The sequence below is a fragment of the Brassica napus genome, chromosome A2, assembly GCF_020379485.1.
Source record: "Brassica napus cultivar Da-Ae chromosome A2, Da-Ae, whole genome shotgun sequence".
NCBI lineage: Eukaryota > Viridiplantae > Streptophyta > Magnoliopsida > Brassicales > Brassicaceae > Brassica > Brassica napus.
The window spans coordinates 13,835,884-13,848,851 of NC_063435.1; the positions used below are offsets into that span (position 1 = coordinate 13,835,884).

The following is a 12,968-nucleotide window of genomic DNA, read 5'->3' on the forward strand; positions in this document are numbered from 1 at the left end:
AAATTCAAATCAAAACTTTTTCAAAATCACTTTTTCAACAAACATTGATTGATTAATACATATTTGTATACCCAGAATCATGAGAAAATATCAAATTTCACTACAAAGAAGAACAACTAAACAGAAGAAAGAGAAGAAGAGATATATTCTTTGATTTTGGCAGTTTCAACAACAAAAGTTGATAATAAACCCAGAAAAGATATGTTTCCAAAAAAAAAAACTCAGAAGCGATAACACAACATGCGTCACTACCATCAAAATCAAAACTTTTTTACAAATAAAATTAAAAATAATAAAATAACCGAAATTGACAAATAATAAGACTAATCGATGATATAAAGACCTTTTTCTCTCCCTTGATCAATACTATTAAAAGGGAAGGAGTCTAAAAAAATCTACCTATAAAAGTTATTTAGATCATTTCATTTAACTCATTATTTTTTGGTCTTATCTTAAATTTATACTAACAATATGTTACCATATAATTCTCTAACAATAATTTAGTCAATTCTTTATTTATTTAAATTTCACTCCTAAATCTTAATCATTACTATTACTATATTTATCATTTAAATTTTTAATAGTAAAAGCATTGAAACTAATGTTTTATATTATCACTTTTATCATATAATATATGATTTAAAGCAAGATAAATTACAAGATATATATGTGTACATTCTAACTTCCTCTTTCGTTTATAATAAATTAATCATATCATATACTAAACTTTCAACCGTCTATAGTTTGATAATATTTTCATATTTAAAAATGATTTTTTTGAATATTCATGTCACCTTCACAAAAATGAAGAAATTCATTGGTTCAATTAAAGCTAACCTGACTTCACGATATCAGTATTGATTATTCAAGATTTTGAAAATTATTTGTTTTAAATATTATACTTTTATATACTTTTCACTTAAAACGAATCAATACTATTAAAAAGAAAGAGTTTTAAAAAATCTAATATAAAAAAGTTGTTGGAGTTATGTATAATTATTTATTATTTTTCTGATAATACATTAGTCATTCTAAACATACAATATTTTAAATATTTTTAACAGATCTTAATATTATTTCTTATGATACCTTTACTCAGAAAAATATTTCATCAACCATGTTTTTGTACAATAACGTTAAAAATCTATATCAAAAGGTTGTTGGACCTGATATGGACGTAATAGGTCCACATCTCTTCGGGTATTTAAGATCCTAAAAGAATTTTGAAATATATGAAAAATCTGAAAAATATCCGAAACACGAAAAGTATTTGAAACTCCAAACAAATACCAAAAAAAATTCAAATACCTAAAAATTTAAAATCTTATTCAAAATCTGACACGGTGAACTGAAAAATACCCAAAATTTTATCCAAATACCCACTTTTTCTTTTTAATTTGAAAAATTTACCTGAAATCAAAACTCTAATCGTAAACCAAAAACTTAAAAACAATATCCATAATACCGGAAACATATTCGGAATATCCAAATATACCTAATAAACACATATTTATGATCGGGTCTAGGGTAGGACTCGGACTCAAACAAAGACATGCGGGTCCAAAAAAACCCTAAAGGTTATCTTCTCTGGACCTGAACTAAACCTATAATTTTGGGTCGGTTCGGTTTGTTTTTTTTATCCGGATATAATTCTCATGTCGAAAAGAAACTTACGTAAAAGTGTACATATAAAATCTCAAATAAACTAATTTGTAGATTATAGCTGTTAAAAATTATGTTTTTCGATATAATAAAACTTTGTATTATAATATAATCCAACAACTCCGCGCTTTTCAAACGCGGATCAAAATCTAGTTATTAATTTAAAATTGGAAAACTAAATCTAGAGATAAGAGATGAATTAGAAGAGAAGGCTCACCACTTAAAAGGATCTGAAATCAAGTTACAAAAAAACTCTCGGATGAGATTAGATTTGCGAACCTCCTTTTCTGTTTGAATTTGGATCATAGATTTCTAAAGTTGTGTTATTGCAAAATACTTTATTCATTTCTTAGATACTCATTTTAAGAGATGAAAGAAAGAAACATAAAAAAATGAGTATTATAATTATTCTCTTTAGAATCTTTAGTCTTTACACTTAGTCGAAGGTAAATTAGGTAAACACTCATAAAGGTGTGTCACAAGCATAACATGCCTCATGTTGTAATTGAAAAAACAAAATGTGTCTTTCAATGCAAATTCCCAATAACTACTCTAGACAAGAGAGACACAATAATGAACAAATAGAGCTGTCAAATGGTCCGTCCATGGTCCAATTGGGCATGACCATTTGGACCATTTCAGTATTGGGCAGTAATTGGTGGTCCATATTGGACAATGGTCCAAACAAATGTCCAAGACCAATAGAGACCATGTCCAAATGGGCATGCCCATGGACATCCAATAATATTTATAATTATTTTTTAATTATTAGTTTAGATTTTATTTCTAAAATTTTGAAATTATGTTTACTTTCCAAAATTATAAAGTAATTTTTTTTTGTCAAAACTGTAAAGCTATGTTTTCCTCTCAAAATAGAAAAAAAATTCATTTTTCCTCAAAAACCGAGAAAACGCGTTTTTCCGTCAAAACCGAAAAAATTCATTTTCCCCCAAAACCAAGAAATTACGTTTTTCCGCCAAAACCGAGAAATTGTGTTTTTCCGCCAAAATCGAGAAATTACGTTTTCCCGCCAAAACTGAGAAATTGCGTTTTTCCGCCAAAACCGAGAAATTACGTTTTTCCGCCAAAACCGAGAAATTACGTTTTCTGCCAAAACCGAGAAATTACATTTTCCCGCCAAAACTGAGAAATTGCGTTTTCCCGCCAAAACCGAGAAATTACGTTTTCCCGCCAAAACCGAGAAATTACATTTTCCCACCAAAACTGAGAAATTGCGTTTTCCGCCAAAAAATTACGTTTTCCCGCCAAAACTGAGAAATTGCATTTTCCCGCCAAAACTGAGAAATTGCGTTTTTTCGCCAAAACCGAGAAATTACGTTTTCCCACCAAAACCGAGAATTTACATTTTCCGGCCAAAACCGAGAAATTATGTTTTTCCGCCAAAACTGAGAAATTGCGTTTTCCGCCAAAACCGAGAAATTACGTTTTCCCGCCAAAACTGAGAAATGGCATTTTCCCGCCAAAACTGAAAAATTGCGTTTTTCCGCCAAAACCGAGAAATTACGTTTTCCCACCAAAACCGAGAATTTACATTTTCCGGCCAAAACCGAGAAATTATATTTTTCCGCCAAAATCGAGAAATTGCGTTTTCCGCCAAAACCGACAAATTGAATTTTCCCGCCAAATTTATGAAATACATTTATTAAACTCATGAAATTATGTTTTAGTAAGCCCGTGGACACTCATTGTCCATTTGGTCTTCGCCCAATTGGACCATGTACCTAGGCCTGGGCAAAATAACCGGAACCGAAGAACCGAACCGAAACCGAACCGAAGTATCCGAAACCGGAACCGGACCAATACCTTCAAATACCCAAACGGTTCCTATATTTTTATATCCGAAATAACCGAACCGAACCGGAACCGAACCGAGAACCGAACGGGTACCCGAATATATAAAAATATTAATTATATATATATATATAACATAACTAAATATATATTTTTAATTTAAAATTCTATTAAAAGTATCTGAAAATAGTTGAAGATAACTAAATTATTATAAAGTATCCGAACTACCCGAAAGTATCTGAAACTATCCGGATAGTTTTATCCGAAATATCCAAAGTAATCCTAAATATCCTAAATTTTTATCTAAATTATCCTAATTATTTGATATTTTACCCTAAATAACTGATATTTTATCCAAATTATCCAAACTATCCGAACCCGAACCGAATCCAAATGAGAACCGAACTTTTTCCGGATATTTTCCGGTTCCTACATTTACTATCCGAACCGAACCGAACCCGAAACTATCCGACCCGAACCAAACCGAAAATATGTCAAGTACTAAATGAATACTTTAGCCCCTATCCGAACTACCCGAAACCCGAAATATCCGAACCGAACCGAACCGATATCCGAAATGCCCAGGTCTACATATACCAATTGGTCTTTTGTCCAGTTGGACCATTTATTAATTGGGCACGTCCATAGCCTGCCCAAAATGAATTAGACTGGACTAGCCCATGGTCAGCCCGCCCAGCTGACACCTCTATGAACAAAGGGAAACACCATTGACCACTAGTAACTCTACTTGAAAAAGAGCAAAAAACATCTAACTTACAAATAAGATCATTCTAAAAATAATCTAATATTTTTTTCATCCAATAATCTAAACTAAACGCCTAGACTGATTCTTTGGAATCTAGAACTTAGGTGTTGACGAAATATTAGTTTTATTATATATCTTATATTTATATTACTTTTTAAAAAAAAAAGTATTTCACTAAAAGTTAAACTAATAAAATATATTTTTTTAGAAAATAAACAGATATACTAAAAAGAATCAGAATCAGAGACACAAAAAATCATCACTTGTTTATAGATAAATTGATGGTGAATATAATATAATAAAATTAGTCATAATTCACTTTGACCTTATTTGATCTAACCAATTTAAACTGATTTAGAATAACTTAAATCCGTTAAAAAATAATTTAAACCAACTTAGACCGCTTAAATCAGATTTATTTAAAAGAAAGATCGGTTTGCTGCCTAGACCGATGCCTACACGCCCCATAAACGTCGCCTAAACGATTGTAGAACATTGATCTAAACCGTCCAACGAAAAACTTCTGGCCTCTCGAGGGAATAAAGAAGGCGAGATTATTGGAGAGAAGATCCCACATCAAATATATGAAAGGGATTGACTCAAGTCCCTTAGATATTACTCAAGTCCCTTTCATATATTCGATGTGGGATCTTCTCTCCAATACCCTCCCTCGAGATAATGGTGCATATAACCATTAATCTCGCAGAATCCATCATACCCCCTCCGAAATCATGCTTTTTATTTTCTAGCGATCTCGGTGGAACTGAGCCTTCTATGGGCCATCAGCTAATGGGATGATCGGGCCATTGTCCCGGCTGGATTAATGGGTCAGGGTATTGGACCCGCTCTGATACCATGATAAGTTTCTTGGGCTTCCAACTTAAAACTAATTGGCAATTAGTGGATTGACTCAAGTCTTTTAGATATTACTCAAGTCCCTTTCATATATTCGATGTGGGATCTTCTCTCCAATAGAGATGATGGTGAAATCCCAGGCATAGATTCTAACTCCTTTTGACACTCTTCAATATTGCAAGTTGGTATGAGCTTGATATCCACCGTCTTTAAGCAGATCGAGTTAGCCAGAATGTATGTCATTAGTTGTTTGTCATCTTCTTTTCCTCCATAATCTAGCCACTTAAAAGTCTCTAGCTGAGATGATAAGCATGGGGGAATAGTACTCGGCTGGTTCCACGAAGATGAAGATGGAGGACATCCCTGATAATATATATACCATTATATTTACGCATTAATATTTAAAAATGCATCAAAAATAGATGTGTATGTATTTTTAAGACACTTACAATGGTGAAGATAGTAAGAGCTTTCAGAATAGGAGAGTTTTGAAGCAAACAAATAAATGGTTCCAACCAATCTACTGGATCTTCTATGGTAAAGTATAATTCTATGAGCCGAGAGAACTTGATGGCGTTACTACACGCAACCTGCAATAAAACAAACGAGATTAGTTTGACTAAGCAAAGGAATAAATGAGATCTCATATGTAAACCCTACCATTGATTTGGAGAAATCCAAGTACAGACGTGTGGCAGAAGAAAGACATGTCAGAAACTTTTCATCGGGGTTAGGAACATATGGGATGTATACCCATCAAGGCAAAACATATTTTCTGTCAAACTACAATAGTCTGCCCTATTGTCAAATATACTTAATTGTGTTAGTGCAGGGCAATCTATCACCAACGACCTAATGTAATATTCCTCTTCCTCCTCCTCCTCTTTCACCTCTTCTTCATCGTGAAATCTAGTCTTGTAAGTTAATATTTTCAATGAAGGCACTTTCACGGTAAAGTTTGTTAAGCTGTCCTCATCACGTCGTGCAACCACCAGTTTGAAGAGAACAGGGGAACTTGATAAGGCCTAGCAAGAGAGTCTTCGTCTTTGTACTCCACGTCCAAAAGAGATAGATTCAAGAGAAATAGCATGGTAGCCGGGAAAGTAACGTCTACGAGAATCTGGTTCGATAGAGTTAACGAAACGACCGTGTCGCATGTGTAAAGGCTCTTAGAGAAGCTTGTGGGCTCTCATGACGTTCAAAGAAGCTTGAGATCTAACTCTCTCACACCGTGTTTAACTGCCTTGTCAACCCACTTTCCGACATCTACGTCAGCATGAGACGTTGGACCCAGTTCGACAACAAGACTCACTAGTTTTGGTGCCTTATGGAGTTGCAGTGACTTTTCAATAAACCACCCAAAGCTCTCGCTGCCTTGGTCGTCTTTGAAGTCGAGTTTTTCAAGCATCTTCCAGACATATGACGCCATCGTTTGGACAAGATCTCAGTGGTTACTGCGTTTTTAGTCGGGACGTGGAGTAAGATCTGCAATAGCAAATCGTCCGGCAAATCACATATTCTTTGACAACATGGATCATCAGCTTTAGTTGAAACTAGAGATTTCGCTTTTGACTCGATCGCACTCATCTTTTCTTGCTCCAACTTCTTCTTGAAGTCAACAAGGTCTTCTTCAGAGTTCATTATCATAGTATATTAGTATCTAATTTGTTAACCCACTCGTATTTATTTATAGCTCAAAATATTGAACATAGCCTCCTTATATATTTTGATAACCGACCCGTATATATGGTGTAATTAAAAATCTATTAGGATAACTATATCTCTTTATCTAATATTTCCATATTTTATAATGTCCTTATGACAATAGGATTAGGATCGATGTCCTTCCGACATTAGAACTAGGAATCAGTTTGGCCTTATGTATATTTTAATCACATGGAAGGAAGGTGTGTCGAACAAAAAAAGAGGTGGGTTGGGGATAAGATCTTTGAAGGAGATGAATATTGTATGTGTTCTGAAGCTACTCTGGAGAATCCTTTCTGCAAATTCTTTATGGGTCAGTTGGGTTAAGCTATATCTCATTCGGAAAAACTCAATATGGTCGGTAAAAGATACTTCACAGCTGGGATCTTGGATGTGGAGAAAAATACTGAAGTATCGGGAGCTGGCTAAAAAACTTTATAAGGTGGAGATTAGGAATGGTAAGAAAGCTTCATTCTGGTATGATAAATGGTCATCTCTTGACTGTTTAAAGGAGTTATTGGGGAATGGAGGATGTATGGGAATGGGTATAACAATGAATGCTAAGGTTGAGGATTGTATTCACCACAGAAGGAAGAACCATCGGGTTGTGATTCTTAATAGGATTGAGGTGGAGATCGAGAAGTTTAAAGAGAATAGGAATGTTGAAGAGGATGATATATATCTATGGAGGAGTGGAAATGACAAATACAGAAGGAAGTTCTTAACAACAGAAACTTGGCAGGTTATCCGAAAAAAACACCAAGTATATGATTGGCATAAGGCTATCTGGTTTAAAAATGCGACGCCTAAATATGCTTTTGTGACCTGGGTTGCTATGAGAGACAGGCTTTCAACCGGGAGTAGAATGGTGCAATGGAATGCAAACGTTGACGCCTCTTGTATCTTATGTCAAACTCCTATGGAGACAGTTGGTCATCTTTTCTTTGAGTGTCCATTCTCTGAGCAGATATGGAGGAATCTGGCGAGAGGTGTAATGAGGGAGAGATACACATCAAACTGGTCTGAGATAGTAAGGGTCTTAATGGATGAGAAGCAAGATAAGCTTCAACTCTTCACTATCAGATATCTATTCCTATCGGTTCATGGAATTTGGAGGGAAAGAAACAGAAGAAGACATGGTGAGAAAGCCTCCCCCCCCCCCCCCCCCCGAACTCTTAACTAAATTGTTTGAGAAGACTATGCGAAACAGATTTTCAATAGCTCAGAGGAGGAAGGATAAGAAGCTTGAGGGTGGGCTTCAATTCTGGTTCTCAAACAGATAGAATGATTGTAAAGAGTAGATGTTCTTGAGTTTTATGCTTAAAAGGGAGTAGCAAAGTACAAAAAAACATAGTTGTAAATGGTGTTTTCTTTTTTGAATTCAATTTAACATTAAATTCAAAAAAAAAATGGAGTGGTTAATCCCTGGCTTAACCATCTGAAGCATTTGGATTGGGAGGTCGAAAACTAGCACTCATGCTCCCTGCTGGAAAAGCTATTGATGTCTAGGTTTATCTATCACTACAACACAATCCTCCGAGTTGGTCTACTTTGAAATACATGTACACCGAATCTGACATACTAACAAAACAGAACCACCAGTAAACTACTTGAGAGACAGACACAATCGAATCACTAGATCATAATGAAAAAGAACATTTATTTAAAGAAATTGACTTTTAATTCCTTGAAAAAAAAAATCCTTGAATATACTTCAACTTTTAACAAAATCTCTTGACTCCTTTCTCTTTTTCATTCTTAAGTATTTTTTTTGAGTGGTTTTACAAAAAAAAATTAATAAATATAAAGCAACTTGGAGTTTGTTGAAGTAATTATAAATATCAGAAAATAACATAACCTTTGACAAATCTCTTATCTAAACTATTAAGACAGATAAGGCAGAAGTACAAACAGTAATTACCCCTTAGAGTTGCACAAAAATTACATCTCTATGCCACTGTCATCAAATTCTGTCATTTTACTTCTTTTTTTTCTGAAATATTTTTGCTTTTTCGTCTTTCTTACCCACCCATAACATTGTTTTGGACTTACAAATTGTTAATTGCCCAGATCAATGCTAAATTTAGAATTTTATCAACCGAACAAAAAAAATCAATAACCAAATGTTTCAAAATCTGTTAACCCGTTGCAAACCAATCGATTGAACATATATTTACAAAATATCTTTCATATCAAAACGTATCTACACCATTATATTCACATTTTCTATTACATATGCATGATATAAACAGACAATAATATTCTTTATGATTATGCATACCAACATTTAGTATATTAATTTTATAATAAAGGTACGGTTTGATTGTTTTATGGTTTAGATTTTGGTTCCCAAAGTCAAATATTTTTTATTGTTTATCAATTTTGTATATTTTGTATATGCGTATAATATGCTCCTTAAATATCATATTCGTTAAGATTTTGCATATAAAATCGTAGCTAATTAAACTTATTTCCTTCCATATGAGAAAATATTTTAAAAACGACTCATAAATTTACGATTATTAAAAAACAAATCAACAAAGAATATTGTTTTCTAATTGTACGTAGTCGGCATTTAAAAAAGGATCAAATAACTAACGTAATCACGTAATTATCTTTCAAAAAACTTGCCAACCAAGTAATGCTTATCTCTAAAGATCACACAAATTTTTATAGTATAATTTAATAAAACACACCCAATCTAAACAAAATACTCCAATATTTTACACTTAATTGTTTAATTTACCAAGTAAAATTAAAAAAAGTACAATTGAAAATAAATACAACTAATAGTTTAAAATTCGACACCAAGCAAAATGAACAAGATACACTATATATCAGAACTCAATAACCTATGAAACATTAACTTACAAGTCTACAACTAACAAAAATATATAATTATGCAAAATATACACCCGTGCGGGCGCACGGGTCAAAACCTAGTTTTTTATTTCATTCTAAAGTAATTTTCTTGAGTGGTTTTACAAAAAAAAAAAAAACTAAAGCAACAAAGAATTTATACGTAATGATGGTTAAGTAATTATAAATATCAGAAAACAACATAGAATTCTTCAGCAAACAACATAGCATTATAAAATAACATCGTTCAGCAACAGAAACATGACAAGTTCCACAGCTTAAAGAAGAGAGTAAAGTTGAAAAGCATGAGACTGATCAAATCAAAACCAAATTTGATTGGACTACTTTGGGAACTTGAGAAGATTAGCATCGTTTCCTAGATAGTGAAACGGGAACCTTTGATTATCTGGAGAGGATGAAGTAACAGCATGGTCGTTATTACCGTTGTTACTCGAGTCACCAAAGCATTTTGCTTGATGGTTCTGAACTTGCTGATTCATGTTGGTCGTAGTGAGAAGCTTGTCCAGAAACGACCAGTCTCCACCATAGTTGTTGTTAGAAGTCAGCCTCAGTAGATTCTGTGAGCATTCAATATCTGTTGTGTTGATTGACGACACAAACGGCTGGGACGAGTCAGGGCTAAAGAGCTGAGGGAGATGCATTGACCCGTGGCTTAAAGTGTTTGCAAACTCATGTACTGGCCTGTGGATCTGTCTTCCCATGTGATGATGATTCAGAGTATGTGGGACGAAAGAAGAATGATTGTTTGATTTGGATTCAGTGCGATGCTGATGAGGATGATGTTGATCATGATCATTGTCGGTGCTTATGTATTGGTGATGATGATTCTGATCTTGATCTTGTTCTTGGTGAAATCCTCTGAAATGGTTCTTCTTCTTGAACACTCTGCATACAACCCACCCATCTTCCTACAAGTTACACATAACTAGTTCACATTATGCAAGATAAGATCTCTATATTTATAAAATGTAATATGATATCTAAACCATATTTTCATGAAATTATAGAGTTTATTTAAATGTACTATTGTACCTGGATCTCATTTTCGTTATCGTCTAGACGATATTCATGCATGATCCATTCGGTTTTATGCCCATGAGGAGCACGACCAGTATAGAAGACAAGAGTCTTACGAAGTCCAATCTTCTTGGAGCTGTTTAGATGTATTGATTTGTCTCTACCAGTAGCCTTCCAGAATCCGGCTGCAGTGGCCCGGTTCGTTCGGGTCCCAGTCGGATATTTCTTGTCCTTGTGGCTAAAGAAGTACCACTCGTTTTGAGGACCCGACCCAATTCTACTTTTCTCTACATACATACAAAAAATATTTTTTTGTAAAATGTAAGAAAAATTAACTCAATAATTAATTTTATACAAATATATATGGCATATGTGGAAGGGTTTGTTATATGTCTGCATGTGAAAGAAACCATTGACTTATTTTGAGGGTATAATACCTAATAATATTATGTCAATACTTCAAGTCATATACTACAAGATATTATCTGAAAGACATGAGTGAATAGACAACTTTGTCTCTTTCTTGATGTATATGTAATACGTACACGCGGTGGATCAATAAAAACTGGAAAATAATTTGAAGTGATAAAACTTATAAGACATGATATAAGAGTGGATATACATGTCTCCATGGAGACGTAGACAAAACCCTAGACAATATTACCCAATCTATGCATTTTTGTATCTTTGACATCTAACTTGTAGTTTTATGCAGAGACAACAACATATATAATTCATGTATTTTATCTATCTTATCTCTCTGATCTACATATAATTATTTAGATATATGATGTTTATTGTGATATTCTATGTATAATACTGATCAATAAATAAGTACATAATAATCCAGCATTAAGTGCGTGGATCATTAGGTGGTGGTACATTTAAGGACTAAAAGAGTTAACAATAAGGGGATTAAGTCTTACCTTTAAGGTCCCAAGGTTCAAGCTTGTTGAGATCAACTTCTCGAATAACATCCAAATCAATTGGCTCATAAGAAACCTTCTTCTTGAGGTAATAATATAGAAGCTCCTCTTCCGTTGGATGAAACCGGAAACCTGGAGGAACCGAAAGCTGTCCTCCTCCAGCTACCGTGGAAGATGAGCCTATCTCCATTATATGTACTCTTCTTTAAGCAAATCAAATATACTTTCTTTTTTCTTCTTTGCCCTAATCATTTTCATTTAATTAATAACACAAATTAAGTCAAAGTAACGGAAAATAAATCATGACCAACGAATGGGTTGTCACCATGAAAGAATCCAAAATATAGGTATAATGAATTTGTTCTTAGATCTAAAAAAAAACCCTAGTTCAACATGCATGCACATATTTACACTAACATAAGCTGGATCTTTCTTACATAGGTATACACAGAAAGATCTTGAATATCCCAAAAGAAACATGAATTGAGTTGTTGAAAACCGAACAGTCTCTTCTTAAAAGAGCTTGATTAGACTTAATCATGTTCTTGAGGAAACAAAGAGAAGAAATGAAATTAGAGATTCTTGAAGTGAAAAGTACACATATATGTGTGAGTGAGTACGAGTATATATATATATATGTATTGCAAATGACGATGATGACAACAATGAAAGATATATGATATGGAAAAGGAAAGAAAACAAACCTTGGAGGCCGGAAAGTATTGCTTCTGTTAGAGGCAAGAGGTAGAAGACAATGAAAGTGAGAAGGCAAAGAAGCAAGCAAATATGAATTTCTACAAAACTGAAGATATCTTAGCTTAAACCGCACGATGTTTAGGTTTTTATCTCTCTCTTTCTTCTTCTATGAGATAGAAAGAGATGAAAGAGAAAGAGATACTTAAGTTTCTATGGATTAGTGCCACTATTATTTGTATTCAATTTGATAAACCAAAGCTGGTCACAGAAATATATGAGCATTACTTTATTGTATCTGCATTCCCATTTAAACTTTTTCTTAATATATATTTATAACTTTATATGGTGTTATAAATACATAAACTAAAAATAAATATCATCTTTAGAATAGGCAGTTGCTTGTTCTGATTTTTTGTGGTATTTATATGTTTTACTTTTTAATAAGTTAAAACCGTATTATATGTTGCATATCAATTTCCATTGTTACTCAATTAACTTCAAACATTTCTAATGTGCATGATGTTCTTCAGCAATTAATTTAGCTTTAACCACCATGGATTACAGCTGTTCTGTTTTAAGACTGCCTAATTTGCTTTGAAAATAAGTAGGATTCGAGTAAACAATACCGAATACTATTAAAATACACAGTA

The 12,968-nt window shown here is 33.3% G+C and overlaps 2 protein-coding genes and 1 pseudogene across 2 annotated transcripts; 1 reads left to right on the forward strand and 2 right to left on the reverse strand.

Annotated features, from left to right (window-relative positions):
• Positions 1 to 5,170: 5,170 nt before the first annotated feature.
• Positions 5,171 to 6,998, reverse strand: LOC106378236 (annotated as a pseudogene).
• A 155-nt stretch (positions 6,999 to 7,153) lies between these two features.
• On the forward strand, positions 7,154 to 8,039 carry LOC125584272. The gene is made up of 3 exons (XM_048752505.1): positions 7,154 to 7,210; positions 7,311 to 7,898; positions 8,010 to 8,039. Exons 1-3 carry the CDS (start codon positions 7,154 to 7,156, stop codon positions 8,037 to 8,039), a joined length of 675 nt encoding a protein of 224 aa, XP_048608462.1.
• A 1,830-nt stretch (positions 8,040 to 9,869) lies between these two features.
• LOC125585987 (protein SOMBRERO-like) lies at positions 9,870 to 12,209 on the reverse strand. Its single transcript, XM_048755741.1, has 3 exons — positions 11,623 to 12,209; positions 10,712 to 10,983; positions 9,870 to 10,587 (listed from the first exon to the last, which is right to left on the reverse strand). The coding sequence occupies exons 1-3, from the start codon at positions 11,810 to 11,812 to the stop codon at positions 10,000 to 10,002; spliced, it is 1,050 nt and encodes a 349-aa protein (XP_048611698.1). The 5' UTR covers positions 11,813 to 12,209; the 3' UTR covers positions 9,870 to 9,999.
• Between the last annotated feature and the right edge of the window lie 759 nt (positions 12,210 to 12,968).

What these genes read in the sequence shown, in the direction of transcription:
- LOC125584272 (XM_048752505.1), top strand. Translation starts at nt 7,154, where the DNA reads ATGGTCGGTAAAAGATACTTCACAGCTGGGATCTTGGATGTGGAGAAA. An exon ending in ATGTGGAGAAAAATACTGAA is followed by an intron (nt 7,211 to 7,310) that starts GTATCGGGAGCT and finishes GACTGTTTAAAG; the next exon opens with GAGTTATTGGGGAATGGAGG. An exon ending in TCAGATATCTATTCCTATCG is followed by an intron (nt 7,899 to 8,009) that starts GTTCATGGAATT and finishes TATGCGAAACAG; the next exon opens with ATTTTCAATAGCTCAGAGGA.
- LOC125585987 (XM_048755741.1), bottom strand. Translation starts at nt 11,812, where the DNA reads ATGGAGATAGGCTCATCTTCCACGGTAGCTGGAGGAGGACAGCTTTCG. An exon ending in TGAACCTTGGGACCTTAAAG is followed by an intron (nt 10,984 to 11,622) that starts GTAAGACTTAAT and finishes GTATGTATGTAG; the next exon opens with AGAAAAGTAGAATTGGGTCG. An exon ending in ATAACGAAAATGAGATCCAG is followed by an intron (nt 10,588 to 10,711) that starts GTACAATAGTAC and finishes TGTAACTTGTAG; the next exon opens with GAAGATGGGTGGGTTGTATG.